Source organism: Rhipicephalus sanguineus, chromosome 6, assembly GCF_013339695.2.
Source record: "Rhipicephalus sanguineus isolate Rsan-2018 chromosome 6, BIME_Rsan_1.4, whole genome shotgun sequence".
NCBI lineage: Eukaryota > Metazoa > Arthropoda > Arachnida > Ixodida > Ixodidae > Rhipicephalus > Rhipicephalus sanguineus.
Window position 1 is genome coordinate 151,120,518 of NC_051181.1, and position 16,569 is coordinate 151,137,086.

The 16,569-nt window shown below is 43.4% G+C and overlaps 1 protein-coding gene across 1 annotated transcript in view; it reads left to right on the top strand.

Annotated features, from left to right (window-relative positions):
- The window catches only part of LOC119396788 (nucleoporin NUP188), a 64,400-nt gene that overhangs the window by 13,444 nt on the left and 34,387 nt on the right, over nt 1-16,569 (top strand). The window contains exons 13-27 of the mRNA XM_049417235.1: nt 350-421; nt 496-535; nt 1,178-1,369; nt 2,020-2,109; nt 3,187-3,252; nt 3,327-3,449; nt 3,611-3,740; nt 4,740-4,790; nt 4,901-4,972; nt 7,167-7,299; nt 8,478-8,654; nt 9,512-9,626; nt 10,470-10,657; nt 10,825-10,938; nt 13,208-13,442. Of these exons, the coding sequence (XP_049273192.1) occupies nt 350-421; nt 496-535; nt 1,178-1,369; nt 2,020-2,109; nt 3,187-3,252; nt 3,327-3,449; nt 3,611-3,740; nt 4,740-4,790; nt 4,901-4,972; nt 7,167-7,299; nt 8,478-8,654; nt 9,512-9,626; nt 10,470-10,657; nt 10,825-10,938; nt 13,208-13,442 (1,798 nt within the window). The remainder of the gene's footprint in view (nt 1-349; nt 422-495; nt 536-1,177; nt 1,370-2,019; nt 2,110-3,186; nt 3,253-3,326; nt 3,450-3,610; nt 3,741-4,739; nt 4,791-4,900; nt 4,973-7,166; nt 7,300-8,477; nt 8,655-9,511; nt 9,627-10,469; nt 10,658-10,824; nt 10,939-13,207; nt 13,443-16,569) is intronic.

Here is a 16,569-nt window from a genome sequence, read left to right on the forward strand (position 1 = left end):
ATTTGACTAAAGCGAATGGGAAGGATTTCATCCGTTGCATTTTGAGTGAGCTTTGAGATTGTTACGAAGAAACACTTCCACATAATTCAACAAGGCTTGTTGGTCAGCTAGTTGGTTCATTACTTGAGGAAAAAACTGGTATGGTGCAAAGAAGACGAGGATGAAGCGAAAACTGGTATGACGCCCGTGTCTGTCAGTTCGTGTCTTCACTTCGTGTCTTCACTTCGTCCTCACCTTCTTTGTGCCATACCAGTTTTTCCTCACATAATTCAAGCTTGCATTCGTGCACAATGTTTTACTTTGAAAATGCAACTTCCCTGCTTGTGTATGGCTATCTCTTATGTTGTAGTTACTTGGAATGCCTTGTGCTCGTAGAGAGCCTCGATCTCGACTGGCTTCATCGATGTCACCTGAAGAGCATGTGAGCGTCTTCATCCTTTGCCCTCTAGGTCAAGAGTCAAGTCGGGAATTTGAGCTTTCTTTTTTTCCTTTCAGGACGGACCATCAGCTGCTAAAGGATTCCGATGCACTGCAGGTGAGGCAGTGCTTGATAACATGTCGGTTGCTCTGTATTTTGTACGTAGACTAATGCTTCATTCACACTAACTAGTTTTTTTTTTTTCTTTTTGGCTTTGAAGTCCGACTTCGACATTTTCCAGGTGCATGCCGATCTAGAATCTAGCCATGGCAACTGGTGGAATATAAGATCTATTAAATGCTTCTTGTTTGTAAAATAAGAGACTGTGGATTACCTCTTGTGCTGCTGTCCTCAATCTTGCCAACATCATTGGAATCTCCACTGTGCCATGAGAGCATCATTGGCTTTTCAGTAAAGAAAAGATCTCAGGAGCTTGACCTCACAGTTCGTCAGCCCAGAGAGCCATACGACCCCTCCTGCAGTTCTTGAAGGCAACTGAATTAAGTGATTGATCACCTGTAAATACGCTGTCCTGTCCATGTGTATTGTGTGCACTCATGCTTTCTATCTCTGTCTTTTACTCCCTTATTCCCCTCCCCATGTGTAGGGTAGCAAACTGGACATAGTCTAGTTAACCTCTCTGCCGTTCCTGTATCCCCTATCTCTCTCTCTCTTGTGCTCTCTGTGAAAGTGGCTACGTTGTTTTGTCACATGTGCAATTGTGACAGTGGCGTCATTACTGTTTATGGCTGCTCGCAGCAACTAGATCGCAGCATGTCCTGTCTGGGTGGGAATCCAGCCCATGGCCCTTTGCTGCTCTCATGGCTGCTAGTGCGATCCTGGATCCTGCCGGGCACTTGGACGGCTGGACTGGGAAAGGAAGCCCTTCGGATGGACGCCTTTGGCTATCTCAACAATGCTCTGAGGCACCCCGCTTTCTTTGGGGATGGGGTATGTTTCTGGGTGATTGCAATTGTGGTCTCGTCTTGTTGCTGCCCACGGTTTAGGGGTGCTCCTAAAACCACAGCTGCGAGAAGGACAATTTGGTAGTGGGGCCTTATGAAATTTTACGTGCAAGAAATTAATGTAAAAAGAGAAAAATGACATTAACAATAAGAATACAAATGGTACAGAACGGTTGCACAGCAAAAATGAAATGAAAATTGTGACAGAAACACTGTCAGGGATATGAGAGTGCTAAGTGGTGAGGCAGTGGGCTTTGCTAGGCTGTGTGTGTGACAATGAGGTCATACGAAACAAAGGCAGTTGAACACTAGTACCTAGTATGTGTGGACTTATGAAAAGATAAGTGGTGTACCATCAAGACATATATAAATGTCCTAGATCATAAGTACTGTCGTGGATGACTGAAATGTGAACGGGCCAGGGCTCGACATAATGGGCTCTTTCGTTTTTGTTTTCTTAGCGCACATATCATCCATGTGATTTCAGCTTGCGTGCTTATCGTGAGTCGTGAAGCACCTTTTGCAATCACATAATTACCAGCACAAGATAGCGCTCTCAAGTTATTGCTTGTGAAAGCTGTTCTACCTCTTAATGCATTTCATTCATCTGTGACTGTACATTGACACGTTTTTCAGATCCTTCCAAACAAAGTCCACGCCATTGTCTACGAGCTCGTCTTTCTGCTGGTTACCTCGTTCAATCATCGCAGCCTAGGCCCCATTGAGGTGAAGATATTGAGAAGTTTTTTTTTACCCTCCTCCTCACTTTGCATGGATGGCGTCTTGACCATAAGCTTGGCCGTGATCAAAGTTGGTGAACCGTTGTGCTAATATTGATGCCCGTTATCGTGCAGGCTGTAACCCCTTCCATTGTCTCTTCTTGTCTTACGGCTAACAGAGTGCCCTCGGGAATGTCTGTTGTCATTTTATCTGGTGTTTTTTATAACATGTACTTGGCGTTATTTGTAATATGTACAACATGTTATTTGGGCAAAACCTGGTGCAGACCCTCCCATAAAAGAAACATAAACCTGACTTTTCTGTCAAGGGCAATTGCCAAAAGCATTGCAGCATTTTACCTTAGCTGCAGGTAACAGCATGACACGGGGTTTTCTGTGTTCCCCTGTTTATCCTTTCCATTAAACCATTCTCATCATGCCCTTGTCATCAAGCCACCGCCCAATTCTCAGCTCTGCTGTTGTCATATGGTAATGAAACACAAAACCTTGCTCACCAAAGCCATTTGGAATCGAATCCATGCCCCTGCAGTAGTTTAAATTTTTGGATCTAGATGCACTGAAGAATTCATGCTTTATGTTTTTGCAAAGTGTTGTTCACCATACGCATACTAGAGGAACGCCAGCATCTGGGCATATATTGGCATATCTAAATGTCATTAGGTGTAACACTTTCGTTATGTGCAGTGTTCATTAAGAACAAATACTCATTACTTACTGATAAAAAAAGTTTTTTTCAAGTCTACTTCATTATTCGATGATTTCTCATATCCACATGTATTATACACAGAATTGATTGTGCGAGGACGATGTTAATTGCATAATAAACTATAAATTCTTTTTTTGGAATTTTCGGCAGTTTCAATCATGAGACGCTGCTTCCGTTGCAATGCATGAGCCTGAGCAATCGCCGTAGTCTGCCAAATTCTCTTACTCCATGACTATGTCTTAATAGAATCTTGAGTGCCTTACTGTATTGCTCATGTGTGAAGGAATAGAGATGCACTCACTGCCTCACTTTGTAACATGTTGCTGACATAATCAACGGTTGTTGTCTTTACTGCAGCCGCTGTATCGTCTCGCGGAGAAGCTTCTTGAGTACCCAACTGTTGCCCAAGACTTCTGGAAGGAGGTTTGTCACTTACCATTGAAGAGTGTGAAAAGCCACTCTTTGAAGGTGTGGCTGAGCTTTGCCCCTTGTCGCAGGGGGAAAATTCTGGACTAGGCCATCTGCTCGTCGAAGCAGAGGAAATGTTCCCCTTGAAGGCAGAACCACTGATCGAGATGCTTGCCGCATTAGCCAGGGCCAGCCGTGACAGTTCGCACAATGTGAGTACGCTGCTCCTTTAAATATGTGCTGCATCTGTTTCATCTAAACTGTGGTTTCCAGCCTCTGAACTAGCGCTGTTAAGCACATTTCCTGCTTCTCTTCTTGATAAAAGTGACAGCTTTGACTTCAAGGCTTATCAATGTGGCTCTTTGTGGTGCAGGTGATCACTAGGTTCAGAGCTGTGCCTTGTTTTTTGGAACCTCTGGACAGCGTGCCAAGTGGCATGATGCAGGTCGCGGAAGATGGCTTGCATGTTTGGCTGACAGCAAATCGATATCCCTATGGCAACCGTGAGTATGAACTATGGCATTGTCTTGCACGTTTTGCATTTACATGGCGCCACTGTTATGCAGTAAAGATACCCCTTCAATTAAACGTACTAGCAGTTAAAACATGGTTGGGACGAATCATCGACCGAGTCTCATGGAGCCTAATGTACTCGGTGACCGCTTCAAGCCATAGCAGCTTGTCCTATGCCCACCGTTTAGTGTGCACCCTTGTGCCCCATAAAAAATAACTGCTCCTCTCAACTTGCTAACGCCACAATGTACCGCAAAAGGTCTTCCATCCTTTCGATGCATGCAGAGACCGGTCGATCAATTATTCCAACTTCTGCACAAGCATCTTTTCTGATACTTGCAAAGGCATCACCTTTGCGGATAAGCATCAGAAAAGAACAAAGGTGAGATGATAACCGCTGAAAGGTGTGCTGGTATGACTTATCGCTGATTGTGATAACCCTATCACATTAAGCTTCTTCAGCTATCTGCTCAGGCATACTTAGAGTGAAGTGCTATTCTAAGCGTACTGCATGCTTTCATGAGGCGACGGCCAAAGCAAGCTGTGCCAACTCATTGTGCAGAGCTGCTTTCAAGTATGCGTCGCTTTGTAGAAACGAAAGCAGGTTGCCGTTGTTGAGTTGAGCAGTGCGAGTGCTGAAAAACATCACTGCACTGACAGCAATTGTAGTGTTGTTGTAAGCACACATCTGGTGCTATACCACTTGAGCTGCAGGGGTGAACACTTCACAACCTGCCACGTAAGGAAATTTGCCCATTGACAGCATTGGAAGCTTGCTTCTGATAAATGCTAGGTTTAGAGTCCGTTTCCAAGGCTTGATAAGAAAAGTGACTATTGTAGTGCACTAGAAAACGTGCCTGATGCATGTCATTGAATGCCTGTTTAGCAGACGACATGGTAATGTCAATTTTGCTCATGCTTGCACCTGTATCTGGCTCATTGTAGATTAGGTGTGCGCATGATGTGTTTTACATTGTGTTTTCATGCAGGTGCATTGTTCATTCCGTATGGGACAGAAGGGATTGTGTTCAAATCTGGAAGTGAGTTTTGCGACAACATACTTTTATGTTCTGCTTTATCATTCACTTTGGGAAGAAGTGTAATTATAAATGTTATGTTTGTTTTTCTCTCTCTTTGTCATTTGCTACAGATAGCTCATTTGTCAGATGGCAGGCGACGGTTAATGGTTGGCAAGTTATCATCTGTGAACTCTCCAAACCTTGTAAGTCACCAGTCTGTCTCGGCACTGTTCATAATATCTTTATGTGTTTAGACATAAACTTCTGCTTTACAATAATATTAATGTCAGTGTTTTCTGTAAGACAATAGAAACTTTTTCAAATTTGCAAGTGCACCTTCTTGTAATTGCTTACTCGCCCTATTAAAGGGCCCCTGCAACACTTTTCCAAGTAATGGTCGAATGGCTTCATTAAAATAGTTTATTGCGTCATGAATCGACTGCTGCAAAATTTCTAGAAACCGTCAAGTAAGAGCGGAGTTACAGGGATTCGTTGTACGCTTTAGGCGCTTTCTCTCTCGTTACGTTTCAACGAGCGCACTGAAAGCTACGTAGGGGAGAGATGACAAGAGGGCAAGAAGATGCGTCTATTCGTCAGCATGCATCACGCCCTTGAGCACTTTATTTTCTTGTTTTTTTTCTAACGCATGGCTTACTTTCAGTGGGATCACGAGCGTGCGTGTGGGCACATGGTGCCATCCTGCAGCAGCCACACTAACTACAGTGAAATCTCGGTGATACGAATCTCGCAGGACCACCAAAAATATTCGTATCATCTGAAATTCGTATCACGAGAAAGCATGGAAAATTAGTATGCGACAAAAGAAAGCTGGAGTACATTTTCATTTATTGTTTTTCAGGGCCGCAGCAACGTCAGGAAGAACCCTGAATGATTGTCAGTTAAGTTTTTATATGTCGGCAATCATACCAGCACTCATAAATGTACGGTCCGTACACGTGTATTTAATTAATGAACCAGGTGCGTTGTGACCCGCGACAGCAGTAGCCCCTTCCAAATTTTAGTATGCTTTTTTGCATGACACCGGAGTACTGCAGCAAAAATAACGAAAAAAGTGCTTTGATGCGATGGATCAAGGCCACAAAATTACAGAACCACGGTCCTGTGTTCTGGTTTTGTTATCATGAGGTGTTGGCTGTTTTTTTTTTTTTGAGATTTACAACTGTGCCCGCACAAGTGCGACCTCAACGGTCGCATATGTTGACGTTGTGAGGCCTGACTCCTTCGCCAAGACCGTGCTCACCTTCTTTCGGTCCTTGTCCACCTTTAGAAAAGTGTTTTTCTTACTACGTGATTCTGACGATTTGGCGGTGTGCCGTGCATGCCCATGCTTGCGTTCCCGCGCTCGCACGTGCTTGGCGCGTCTTCCGCGACAGTGCAGACAGCACCTCTTCGTACCTGGGTGGTAGCGTGTGTTCGTATCAAATGTCGCTGAGTGAAAATTGGTTGGTTCTCAGCAACCGTACTCCATTACGCTGCAGGCCAATGGGCCTTGGCCGGGACCAACTAAAAATTCGTATCACCCCGAAATTCGTATGAACTGTGATCGTATCATTGAGGTTTCACTGTATGCAGCTCATGATGCTCAAATCAACAAATGGCCGTTGACTTTGGGTTTATGGCATCATTTGTCGAAAGAAGAGGGGACGATTTCTAGCTGACTTTGAAATTAATTGTAATTCCAGACCGTGTGCTGCGCTATAATATATGGCTCGCATGTTTTCAGTAGCCTCGACTACCGATTGGCAATGTTTTCTGACCATGCTGAAAAAGTGTTGCAGGGCCTCTTTAATAGTGGTGGCTGGTCGCGTTTAAATCAAGAGAAATTATTAGCAGTTACGCTGAATATGCTGATGCTTGTCTCTTGCACATGGTTTCATCATGCTTTTGTGACATTTGCCATGTCACAAAACAAGCAAACGGTGCTCGTATGTGCAGGTTTCAAAAGTGATTTGCCATTAGCAGGGTAAGTTGGTTACAGTTAGTTAGCTGTAAGCCAGCTAAATTATTATTAGACTGGCCTGTTCTAAGAGATTTGTATTGCATCATCATTACAGCTACACTGTGCCCCGAAATAGTTCCCCTTTTCATAACATTTTATTTCATTTTGATGCAGGCTGGCATCTAGCGAGAAAGGAAAATGATTTTCAATGTAACTACGATCTTCATTGTAGAAACGAAAGCGAGTTTCATGTTAGCAGTTACGTTAACATTGTATTTAGCAGTCTACCATCTTGTATTGAAGTTATGAAGTCGTATTAAGTTAACAGATATGGACTGGAATTCATACACTCGGGGAGTCACTAAAAGTCATAAGCGACTAGATGGTACCCAACAACAACAATACTGAAAGCGTACCTTGTTGTTCTTCTGGAACAGGCGACTCTGACAGAGGCTGGCTTCAAAGGTTGCTGCATATAGCTCGCCTTATCCGAAGCCTTCTGGAAGCCGATTCATCACTACAAGACTTACTGGCGAACAACATCGATGAACTCTTTGCTGCCCTGCACAGGTTAGTTCTTGTGGCAATTGACTCTCGACATTTCTTTTCCTTCTCATGTTATTTTTGTGTGTTGAATGACCAAGGAGCTGCTACAGTTGTGTTAAAGGGGTCATGAAGCACCCCTTGGGCTGGTTGAAAAAACACATCCTGCGGAAAGCTGACACGGCTATGAACTGCTCTGCCAAATATTACAGTCGTGCGCGCCGCGTAATGGCCACAAGCGGAGCGCGAAGTTGCCGTTTCCCCAGGCACCCTCTTTTCAAACAGAGGCCGGTTCTCACTCTCGTCGGTGGGCGGGGCGTCTGTCCGCTGTACGTCGCAAGAGACATAGCATGCTTATTGGCCGATAGCCGACGTAAATCGAGAGCGGCGTTCGGATCAGATGCGCTTCTTGCCGCGGGGTGCCGCCACTTGCCGGCGCCGCACTCCTCAGTACACGGTAGCCGCACTCGCGCAAGCGAATCACAGCGGGAGAGCGATCGCGTTTCATGACGCGCGCTGGCGTAACTTCTTTCCCCCATGCCATCCCTCCCTCTCTAGCTTCCAGTGCGCTCGTCGGCACGAGAAAAGAGAGAAAGCGCTGGGAGCGTGCGCCAAACCCCTGTAACTCCGCTGATTCTTGACGGATTCGAGAAATTTTTGCGGCAATCGATTCGGGAGGCAGTACACTCCGATACTGAGGCCATTAGATCATTACTTGGAAAAGTGGTTCATGACCCCTTTAAAATTGACTGAAGTGATAGCTTTCCGAACTCCTTTATGATAATGCAATGGTGAAAGAAAACAGTACAGCATTTTGGCTTGTTTGAATATTTGCTGTGTCAGGTGTTACTACCCTCAGAAGAGTACAAAAATAAAAAGGCTTATGAAACATGCACAAATAAGCTACGTAGTATAACATTAAAGTTAAATTCGTTACAGAAGCTATCTGGAACAATGTCGAAGACCAAAGCTGCATTTTCTAGAGATTGACCTCATAATATTAAATTAACGAACAAATAATTTTTAACATTTTATCAGTCTAAACCTGAATTAGACTTTCTCTTTAGTGTCCCCATTAAGGCATAGTCCTCCACTACAGCGTCTCTCAAAATCATATCATGGTTTTGGGACGTAAAATCCCAGATATTATGAAATTTCATTGTACTAGACTGGCCTTTGAAGCTCCTCTGTTTTGTCCCTTTCAGACTAATACTGCTCAGCACACCCTTGATGAGCCCTCCAGTTGAAGTGCTGGGAGAGTGCCTTGAGATGGTGGCCATCTTGGCTGATAAGGATCCCGAAAAGTCTTGGAAGCGGCTAGTCGCAACAGGGTTGCTCCCAGCGCTGAGCACGAAGCCCAAGTCCGTGGAAGAACTGATTAAGTAGGTGCATCTTCCAGCCATAGTAGGCTTAAGACTGCCCATATGTCGGAGTGTGTGGTAACGAAATACTTAGAGTATCGAACAACAGGATTTTGTCTTTTTAACCCTTTTATGGATGAGTGTTTTCTATGGGAACAAAGAAACAAGAAAATGTAGAGAAAACTCGAGTGTAAAAGACAGTACCACAGGCGAGAGAACACAGGACGAGCTCTTTCTTATGCCTCGTCAACTGTCCCAAAACAGTACAATCCTCAAGAAAAGGAATCTTTCTTTCCTCAATTTTAAACGAAAGAAGTTGAATGAATCAAGGGCTAGTTTTCTTTGTTGGACACAGCCTAATGAAACCAACAGACTACAAAGTCAAGGAAGGTATGGGAAACATTATCTGTAGGCCTTCACTGTAGTGTGGTAATTATGCTGCAAGTATAAAGAAATTAAAGTGGACCAAAAGACAACTTGCCACCAGTAGGGACCAAACCTACAACCTTAGCATAACGCGTCCAACGCCCTACCAATTGAGCTGCGATAGTGGTCGTCCTCCCGTACACTTTATTGGGTATTTCTCTGCACAAAAACCTGGGAGTATTAGCTAGAGTTTTTTTTTTTTTGTTTTGAGCACAGAGTTTTTGGCTAGGTGTCCACGGCCAAAAGTGAGGGTTTGCCAGAGATAATTGTCCCAGTATTCTGTTTCAAATACATCTTAAGTGTGTTCAAAATGTCAAAGGTGATTTCAGGCTTGCAGTGTGTCTTTCCCTGAGGGGTATTTGTCGGTACAGTCTTGCAGTGTGCAATTTTATGTGGTGTCTGCCAATTTTAAAGTTAGTTGCCCCGTGAATCTATCTGGTGTTATTTTACAGGGGCTACATGGTCACAGACAACGTGCTGAGTCAAGCCATGGTCTCCCAAGAAAGGGTTATCGGGGACCATCCCATCTGCCTCGCCTTTCTGAAGCTGCTTGGAAATGTTGCTGAGGTAGCGTTGCCTGCTGTGGAGTTATATTGGTTTTTTTTAGTTTTCTGTGGAAGGCGGTGAGAGTATAACAACTGGGGCTTTCTAAAGAAGCGTTGCATGAAAGGTGACTAGGAGAGAGCACGTACATATATGCACGTACAGTTGAACCTCGTTATCATCAAGTTTTACTTGCAGCAAAAAACTCCTATATGCATTGCAGAACAGGGTCCCAAAATAGGAGATTGGACTGAATCTTTCGGCATTATTCACAATAAATGCTGAAAAAGCAGCCTAAGTAGCCAAATCAAAACTAAGGTGATTCAATGATGCATTGCATTGCAATACTACAATAGTTAAAATGAAAACACACAAACCAGTGGGAAATTTAGGGGGGGGGGGGGCAGAATAATGTGAGTTACTACTGTCAACATATAGAAAAAATTGACTTATTTGAAAGGGAAAGCTGAAGTACAGTAACTGTATACATGTACTAACCGCAAACTACTATCTGGAGACGGTCCGAAAGATGAGAAGTTGTGGAACAAGAAATGTCCGTGGAGCCACCCTTCTAGCAAGTGCACTTGTTGCAGCTGCCCTGACATAGAGAAGTCCATTTATTTATTTATTTATTTATTTATTTATTTATTTATTTATTTATTTATTTATTTATAATGCCCTCAAGGTACATACTGAACTGTTGCAATGCTGGTATATACTGAATTGTCAGAACACTGACTCCTGCAACATTTTTTGCTCCGCGACTTCTTGTCACTACAAGCCTCCACTGTTCTGCCTCGTCTGAGTGTAGTTCTTTGAGCACGTGGAGAAAGTTCGGTGTAGAGCGGCCTCCTTTGGTTGTTTCAGACGTTCAGGGACACTGCAGACGAAGATTTCCTGGCATGCTTGACGGTGGTGCTGCAGGACATCTTTCCCTCGTTCCACAAGTGGCGCTACAACAGAGCTTACGACAGGGACATCATCGGCCATCGCTGCCTAAACGTTTTCCACAAACTGGTGACTGTCTCGGCCAAGTTGAAGCCAGAGACCGTAGGGTAAGTGGCGAAAGCAGGTTTAGAACTGTTGTTTATTTCACAACATGCACTTATTCAAACAATATGGTAGCTTATTCAACCTGCGAAAGGAAGTAATACTGTTTCCTTATTTTTGTGTTGTTTTTGTTGTTTTTTTTTTCTTTGATTGTTTGCTTTACCTTGCACAGGAGTACCGAGGTTTGCGTGTACGGGCTGCTTCACGGTGATTCGTGTCCAGCCTTGCTTCGGCTTATTGTCTCCGCCGAGGAATTTGTTGCCCGGGCTGTCGAATTTGAAGGGAGGTAAGTTGAGTTGCTTTTGTAGATAAGCTTGTGGCCTCATGTGTTTTACGCTGTATTGTCGTACTATTACAATGCTTGCATTCTCGCTGACAGCTTACCATTTCAGTAAAGTGGAGCTGCACTTAGCATCAGTACAACTCGAAACCTTCGTTGTATCGCAATGCACTCACTGATATGTGTGTCACTTGAACTTGCTCTGTCAATAGCCTTGACGGTAATGCATAAATACTGAAGACCGAACACCAGTTGAGTAATATCTAGAGCTGTGCGAATAGCAAAATTTTGGGTGCGAAGCGAATTCGAATATTGAAGTGTGAGTGCGAATCAAATCGAATATTTTTCGAATATTTCTCGAATATTTCTAGAATATTTTTCGAATACTTCGAAGCGAAATTGCAGAAAAAAAGTTAGAGAGGATTCCTAAGCATATTCTTATGAGATAGCAATATGAAAGTGTTTCTTTTCGCTGGGTTGATGGAGCACTGGCGGGGTGGTGTTTCATAGTTGTCTTATCAAGAATGAGGCAATGTAGAGACCGAATTCTGTTTATGTACATGATTTGGTGCAACCAAAGTGTTGCCGACAACACTTTACACGTAGGCAAAGATGCCATTTCCTCAGCCTCTCCTCCTGTTTCAACTTTTGTGGAAGCCCAACTGATGTGGCGGACAAGGGTGTGCTCCCTTCAAGTCCGGAGTTCCAAATCTGCCTCGTAGACGTCGATATATAAGAACATCTGAAATTTTGGATGCTAAAAAGCTTCGGCTTCCGATCTTTCGGACTTTCTGCCCAAATTTTAGGTCCAAAACAGCAATAATTGAGCCCCCACCTCTGCCACATCTTTCATCTCCATGTTGGAACCAGCGTTTTCTTGAGTTAATACATTTGCGACCGTAGCAGAGCTTGAAAGGCAGCTTTGCCGCAATACCGGGGTGTGATGAGGTGAAGCATATTGAAAATCTAGGGACCACTTTCAATCGGGCGTTGACTGTGCCTTGGCAAAGTTCGACCGTAACGGAGCTTGAAAGGCAGATTCGTCGCAATACCGAGGTGTCATGAGGTGTAGCATATTGAAAATCTAGGAACCACTTACAATCGGACGTTGACTGTCTCTTGGCAAAGTACGACCTTAACGGAGCTTGAAAGGCAGCTTTGCCGCAATATTGGGGTGTCATGAGGTGAAGCATATTGAAAATCTAGGGACCACTTCCAATCGGACATTGTCTCTTCGCAAAGTTCGACCGTAACGGAGCTTGAAAGGCAGCTTAGCCGCAATACGACAGTGTAATGAGGTGAAGCATATTGAAAATCTGAAGAGGTCACTTTCAATTAGACGTTGACTGTATTTGTTTTTGGGAAGTTCGAATAGTTCGAATAGTAAAATTCCAGTGCGAATCGAATCGAATAGCAAACACTATTCGAAAAATATTCGAAATTTCGAATATTCGCACACCCCTAGTAATATCACATGTGGTATGACCAACCACCAGCAACGAGCTGTGACTTGGTTGTGGTGCATGATGTTTGCTTTCTCTTGATTACTTAATTTCTTTCTTTACAGAAATTTAGAAAGTACCATACATCACTAAGTGCCTCCATCGACTAGCCACTGGGAATGGTTTAATGTACTGTTAACTTCAGTGTACTGTACCAGTTGTCCTAACAACTGCCACATTATGCTTACTCCTGTGACGACCGTTTTTTGCATAACCTATTACGACACAGTGTCCTCATTTGGAGACTCAACTTACTTTTGCCATTTCTGTGCGCTATTGGCGAGGAAGAGACCACAAACACTCGACTAATGGTAAATTAAGCATTCTTGTTGCCTGAAGTTCGTTTATATCACTTCTGGTTGAAACATTTTGCTACACACGATTGCATTGGTGAAGGTAGTACCATGTTTAACTAGAGATTGGACGTGGGGTGTTTCTGCAGGAATTTCAAAATATTTATTTTTTTATTTTTTTAGGATTGCTCGCTTCCAGCACATAATTTGAATGGGTCAATGCGTTCAGTTTATCAACAAATATAGTGTGACTGGCTGTACAATAACTAAAAAATGATTTACTTTCTAATTACAACTCATTGCTGTAAAATACACAATAATTTAGTCTAACACTTCCACTTGCTTTAAACTTGGTCTCCAGAACCTTTGCACCAAATTATGGAAATTTCACGCATTTATGGACAGTCGATCATAATGCGTTTCGCGACGGAATAAATATGGTAACCATTTTTGCAACCGTGTTTCGGTGCCCCGACGCAGTCGCCACTCGAAAGACCTTCTCAACTCTGTGCGACTGTGCTTCTCGCTCCTGAACCGTCTGCTGCTAGTGGGTGCTGGTGCAGGCTCCCTGCTGGAACAGCGCTTGCTGGTGTCACCCAGCCAGACCGCTGGTGGTGCACCATCGCTGACGGTCTCGGTGGCACGCTTTCTCTACCTCCGCTTTGACCCACGTCTCTGCACCCTGGCTGTGCAGCTGCTGAAGCGCATTGCCAAGGCAAGTGTTAAGTATTTCCTGACAGCTGTTGGTATCTTGTAAGAACTGAAGCTTGGGTGAGCTGGTAAGGATCCATTAAGAAGGTATTAACAGGGCATGGACGATAAGGAAAAGGGATAGGATCCAATAAGTAAAAGGGACTGTCCCTTTTCCTTATCGTCTATACACTGCATAGGTCAGCAAAAAATGTGGAGCTTACTCAGACTCACTCATGAGATATATTTTGCCGTCAGAGCTCACTCGGACTCAGACTCACACAAATTTTCCTTAGCCGGACTCACTCGGACTCAGGCTCCCTGGAGTTTTTCTCAGCCGGACTCACTCGGACTCAAACTCACCAAATTATTACTCACTCGGACTCACTCGAACTCAGACTCACGGCTCTATCTGAGTCTGAGTGAATCTGAGTGAGTCGACTCATGAGTCCGTCAGCGTATAATTGGCTTTGTCAATGGTGTCAATGCCCTTTCACACCAATATCTCGCATAATTGGTGCTCTACTTGGCGCCTTTCTGTCACGTACCTTTAAATATGAGCTATCAGTGGTTGCAATCCAGTAAGGATATTTTTATTGAAAGGGATGACTCGCATGAAATATTTTTATCAAGAACTTCCTGTGAAAGAGTTTCCGGGGGCCGGTCTTGGCACCTCCCCCCCCCTCTGTAAGTCACGCCTCTGATCAATAAATATTGATCTGGCATATGAACTCTAGTTCTTGGAAGTATGTGTGAGTTGACGGGAGTATAAACGCGAGCCGACATAAGGCTGATAGTAATGCTTAAATGCTTAAGTGGTGTAGATTGAACGATAGGTCGGCAAAAAGGTGTGGAGCTCACTCAGACTCACTCAAGAAATATATTTTGCGCTTAGAGCTCACTCGGACTCAGACTCACCAAAGTTTTCCTCAACCGGACTCACTCGGCCTCAGACTCACTAAAATTTTTATCAACCGGACTCACTCGAACTCAAACTCATCAAAATATTACTGATCCGCACTCACTCAGACTCAGACTCACGGCTCGATCTGAGTCTGAGTGAGCCTGAGTGAGTCGACTCATGAGTGAGTTTGCCGACCTATGATACACTGTAAATACCTTCTTAATGGAGCTGTTGGTACGCTTGCGAAACTGACCACAGTGGCTCAGGGGCTGTGGCAATCCTTTGCTCATCGCAAGGTTGTGGGTTTAATTCGAGATTCTCGTTCTTGCATTATGCTGGTGGGTGGAATGCAAAAACTCTCCTGTGCCTAAATCAGAGTCAAAGAGCCAAATGATAAGAGATCATACATAGTCTCCACCACTGCAATGTTCGTCTGTTCGTAAGAGGCAAGATGTCTCTTTCAAATCATTCCAATAAATGTGATGCTTTCAAGAATACAAGACACACCAAGGTTTGATTCCCAGCCATAGAGGGCACACTATGATGAAGGCGACATTCAGAACTTCCCGTGTACTTTGATTGCCTCATAATGATAATGTATTGCCTTTTTCATGCAAAACTCCAGAGTTCAATTGCCTTTTTTTATATATAACGGCGGTCCCGACAAAATCGTTTCCTGAACTTGAGGATAGCACGTCGCCGTCTACCAACGTAGTGAACCTTTCTCTCAAACCTCGTTATAACGAACACGGATATAACGAATTATCGGTTATAACGAAGTAAATGAGGAATGGTCTTGTCATAGCTACAGTGTTACAAATAAATGTTTATAACGAATTTTCGGATATAACAAAGCTATTTTCGTGGAAGATGCGATTTTGATTATAATGAGGTTTGAGTGTATTGCAGTTCCTAGAGAGCTCGAAAAATCGAACATAGACATTACTCATACAGTCGAGCCTCTGTATTAGATCCTGTGATAGGACGCAAATTAACGCGAACAACATGTAAAATATTCATTGCCAGCATTGGCACATGATAAATATACGCTTATACATAGGTCACCGCTGTGGTTCAGTGGGTACGGTGCTTGGCTGCTGGCCTGAAAGACGTGGGTTCAATCCCAGCCACACTGGTCGCATTTTGACGGAAGTGAAATGCTAGAGGCCCGTGTACTGCGTAATGTCAGTGCACATTGCGCAGCTATAAATTGTGCACAGCCCTCCACCGTGGTGTCTCTCATAGACTGAGTTGCTTTTGGACGTTAAACCCTCATAAGCAACCAAATATATGCTTATAGTAGTGCATCAGGTATAGTAAAGGTACTGTCACCTTCAACGTGACTTTTTTTATAGTGAGTAGGGATGGGCAAATATTCAAACGCTTTGACACTAATTTGAATTAGTCAAAATTTCGAAGTACCATTCGAAATGAACGCATAGACTTATATTCAACCTCATGTGACCCGCCTCAAAAGGTGATTTCACTGCAGCGTGGGGCTGCTATGCCGTGAAACCATCTGTCCAGGGAAATGCGTACTGCCGCAAAGCCACACGTGAAGGTCAAATGTAAGTTTAAGGGGAGACGCTCCTCGAAACAACTTTTTTTTAATTTTTTGCAATAGAGACTTGAAAATTCTGTTATATGTATAGTTTTTCATGCAGATTTCAAATATGTCATTACTTTCCATGTAGCTGCTACAGTTGTTGAGTTATGTCATACACAATAGAAAAATGTTACACTTTTTGCGGGAACTCTTTTATGTACTAAACTTTCAGTAAAATCATTGGGTTGAATCTTATTAGACTCTTTGTAGACTGTAGAGTGCTAATATCTATCCAGATATTCCACAGAGATAATGGAACTAATAAAAAAAAATTGTACTCTGTAACTGATTATTTTCAGTCTCCTTTGAAACAGTAACCGAATATTTTCACAAGTAATGCTGATAGATATTGCAATTTCAAGTAGATATTTGCATTCTACATGTCTTGAAGAATACGTGTGCCAAGTTTCGTTACTATACAATAAATATAAGTGTATAAAAGGCTGCCCGCAAAACGTGAAATTGTCGAAAAAAATGAAAATGAGAAAAACAAGTTTGAAACGTTGGCATTTATCAGAAAAAACACTATTTACATCAAATTGGGCCACAATCCGCCTCCACGTGTGCGTGGACGAAAGTGTAGACTCGGGGCAATCGGAATTTTCACAACACAGTTCGAGGAATGCCGAAAGTCTGCGCTTT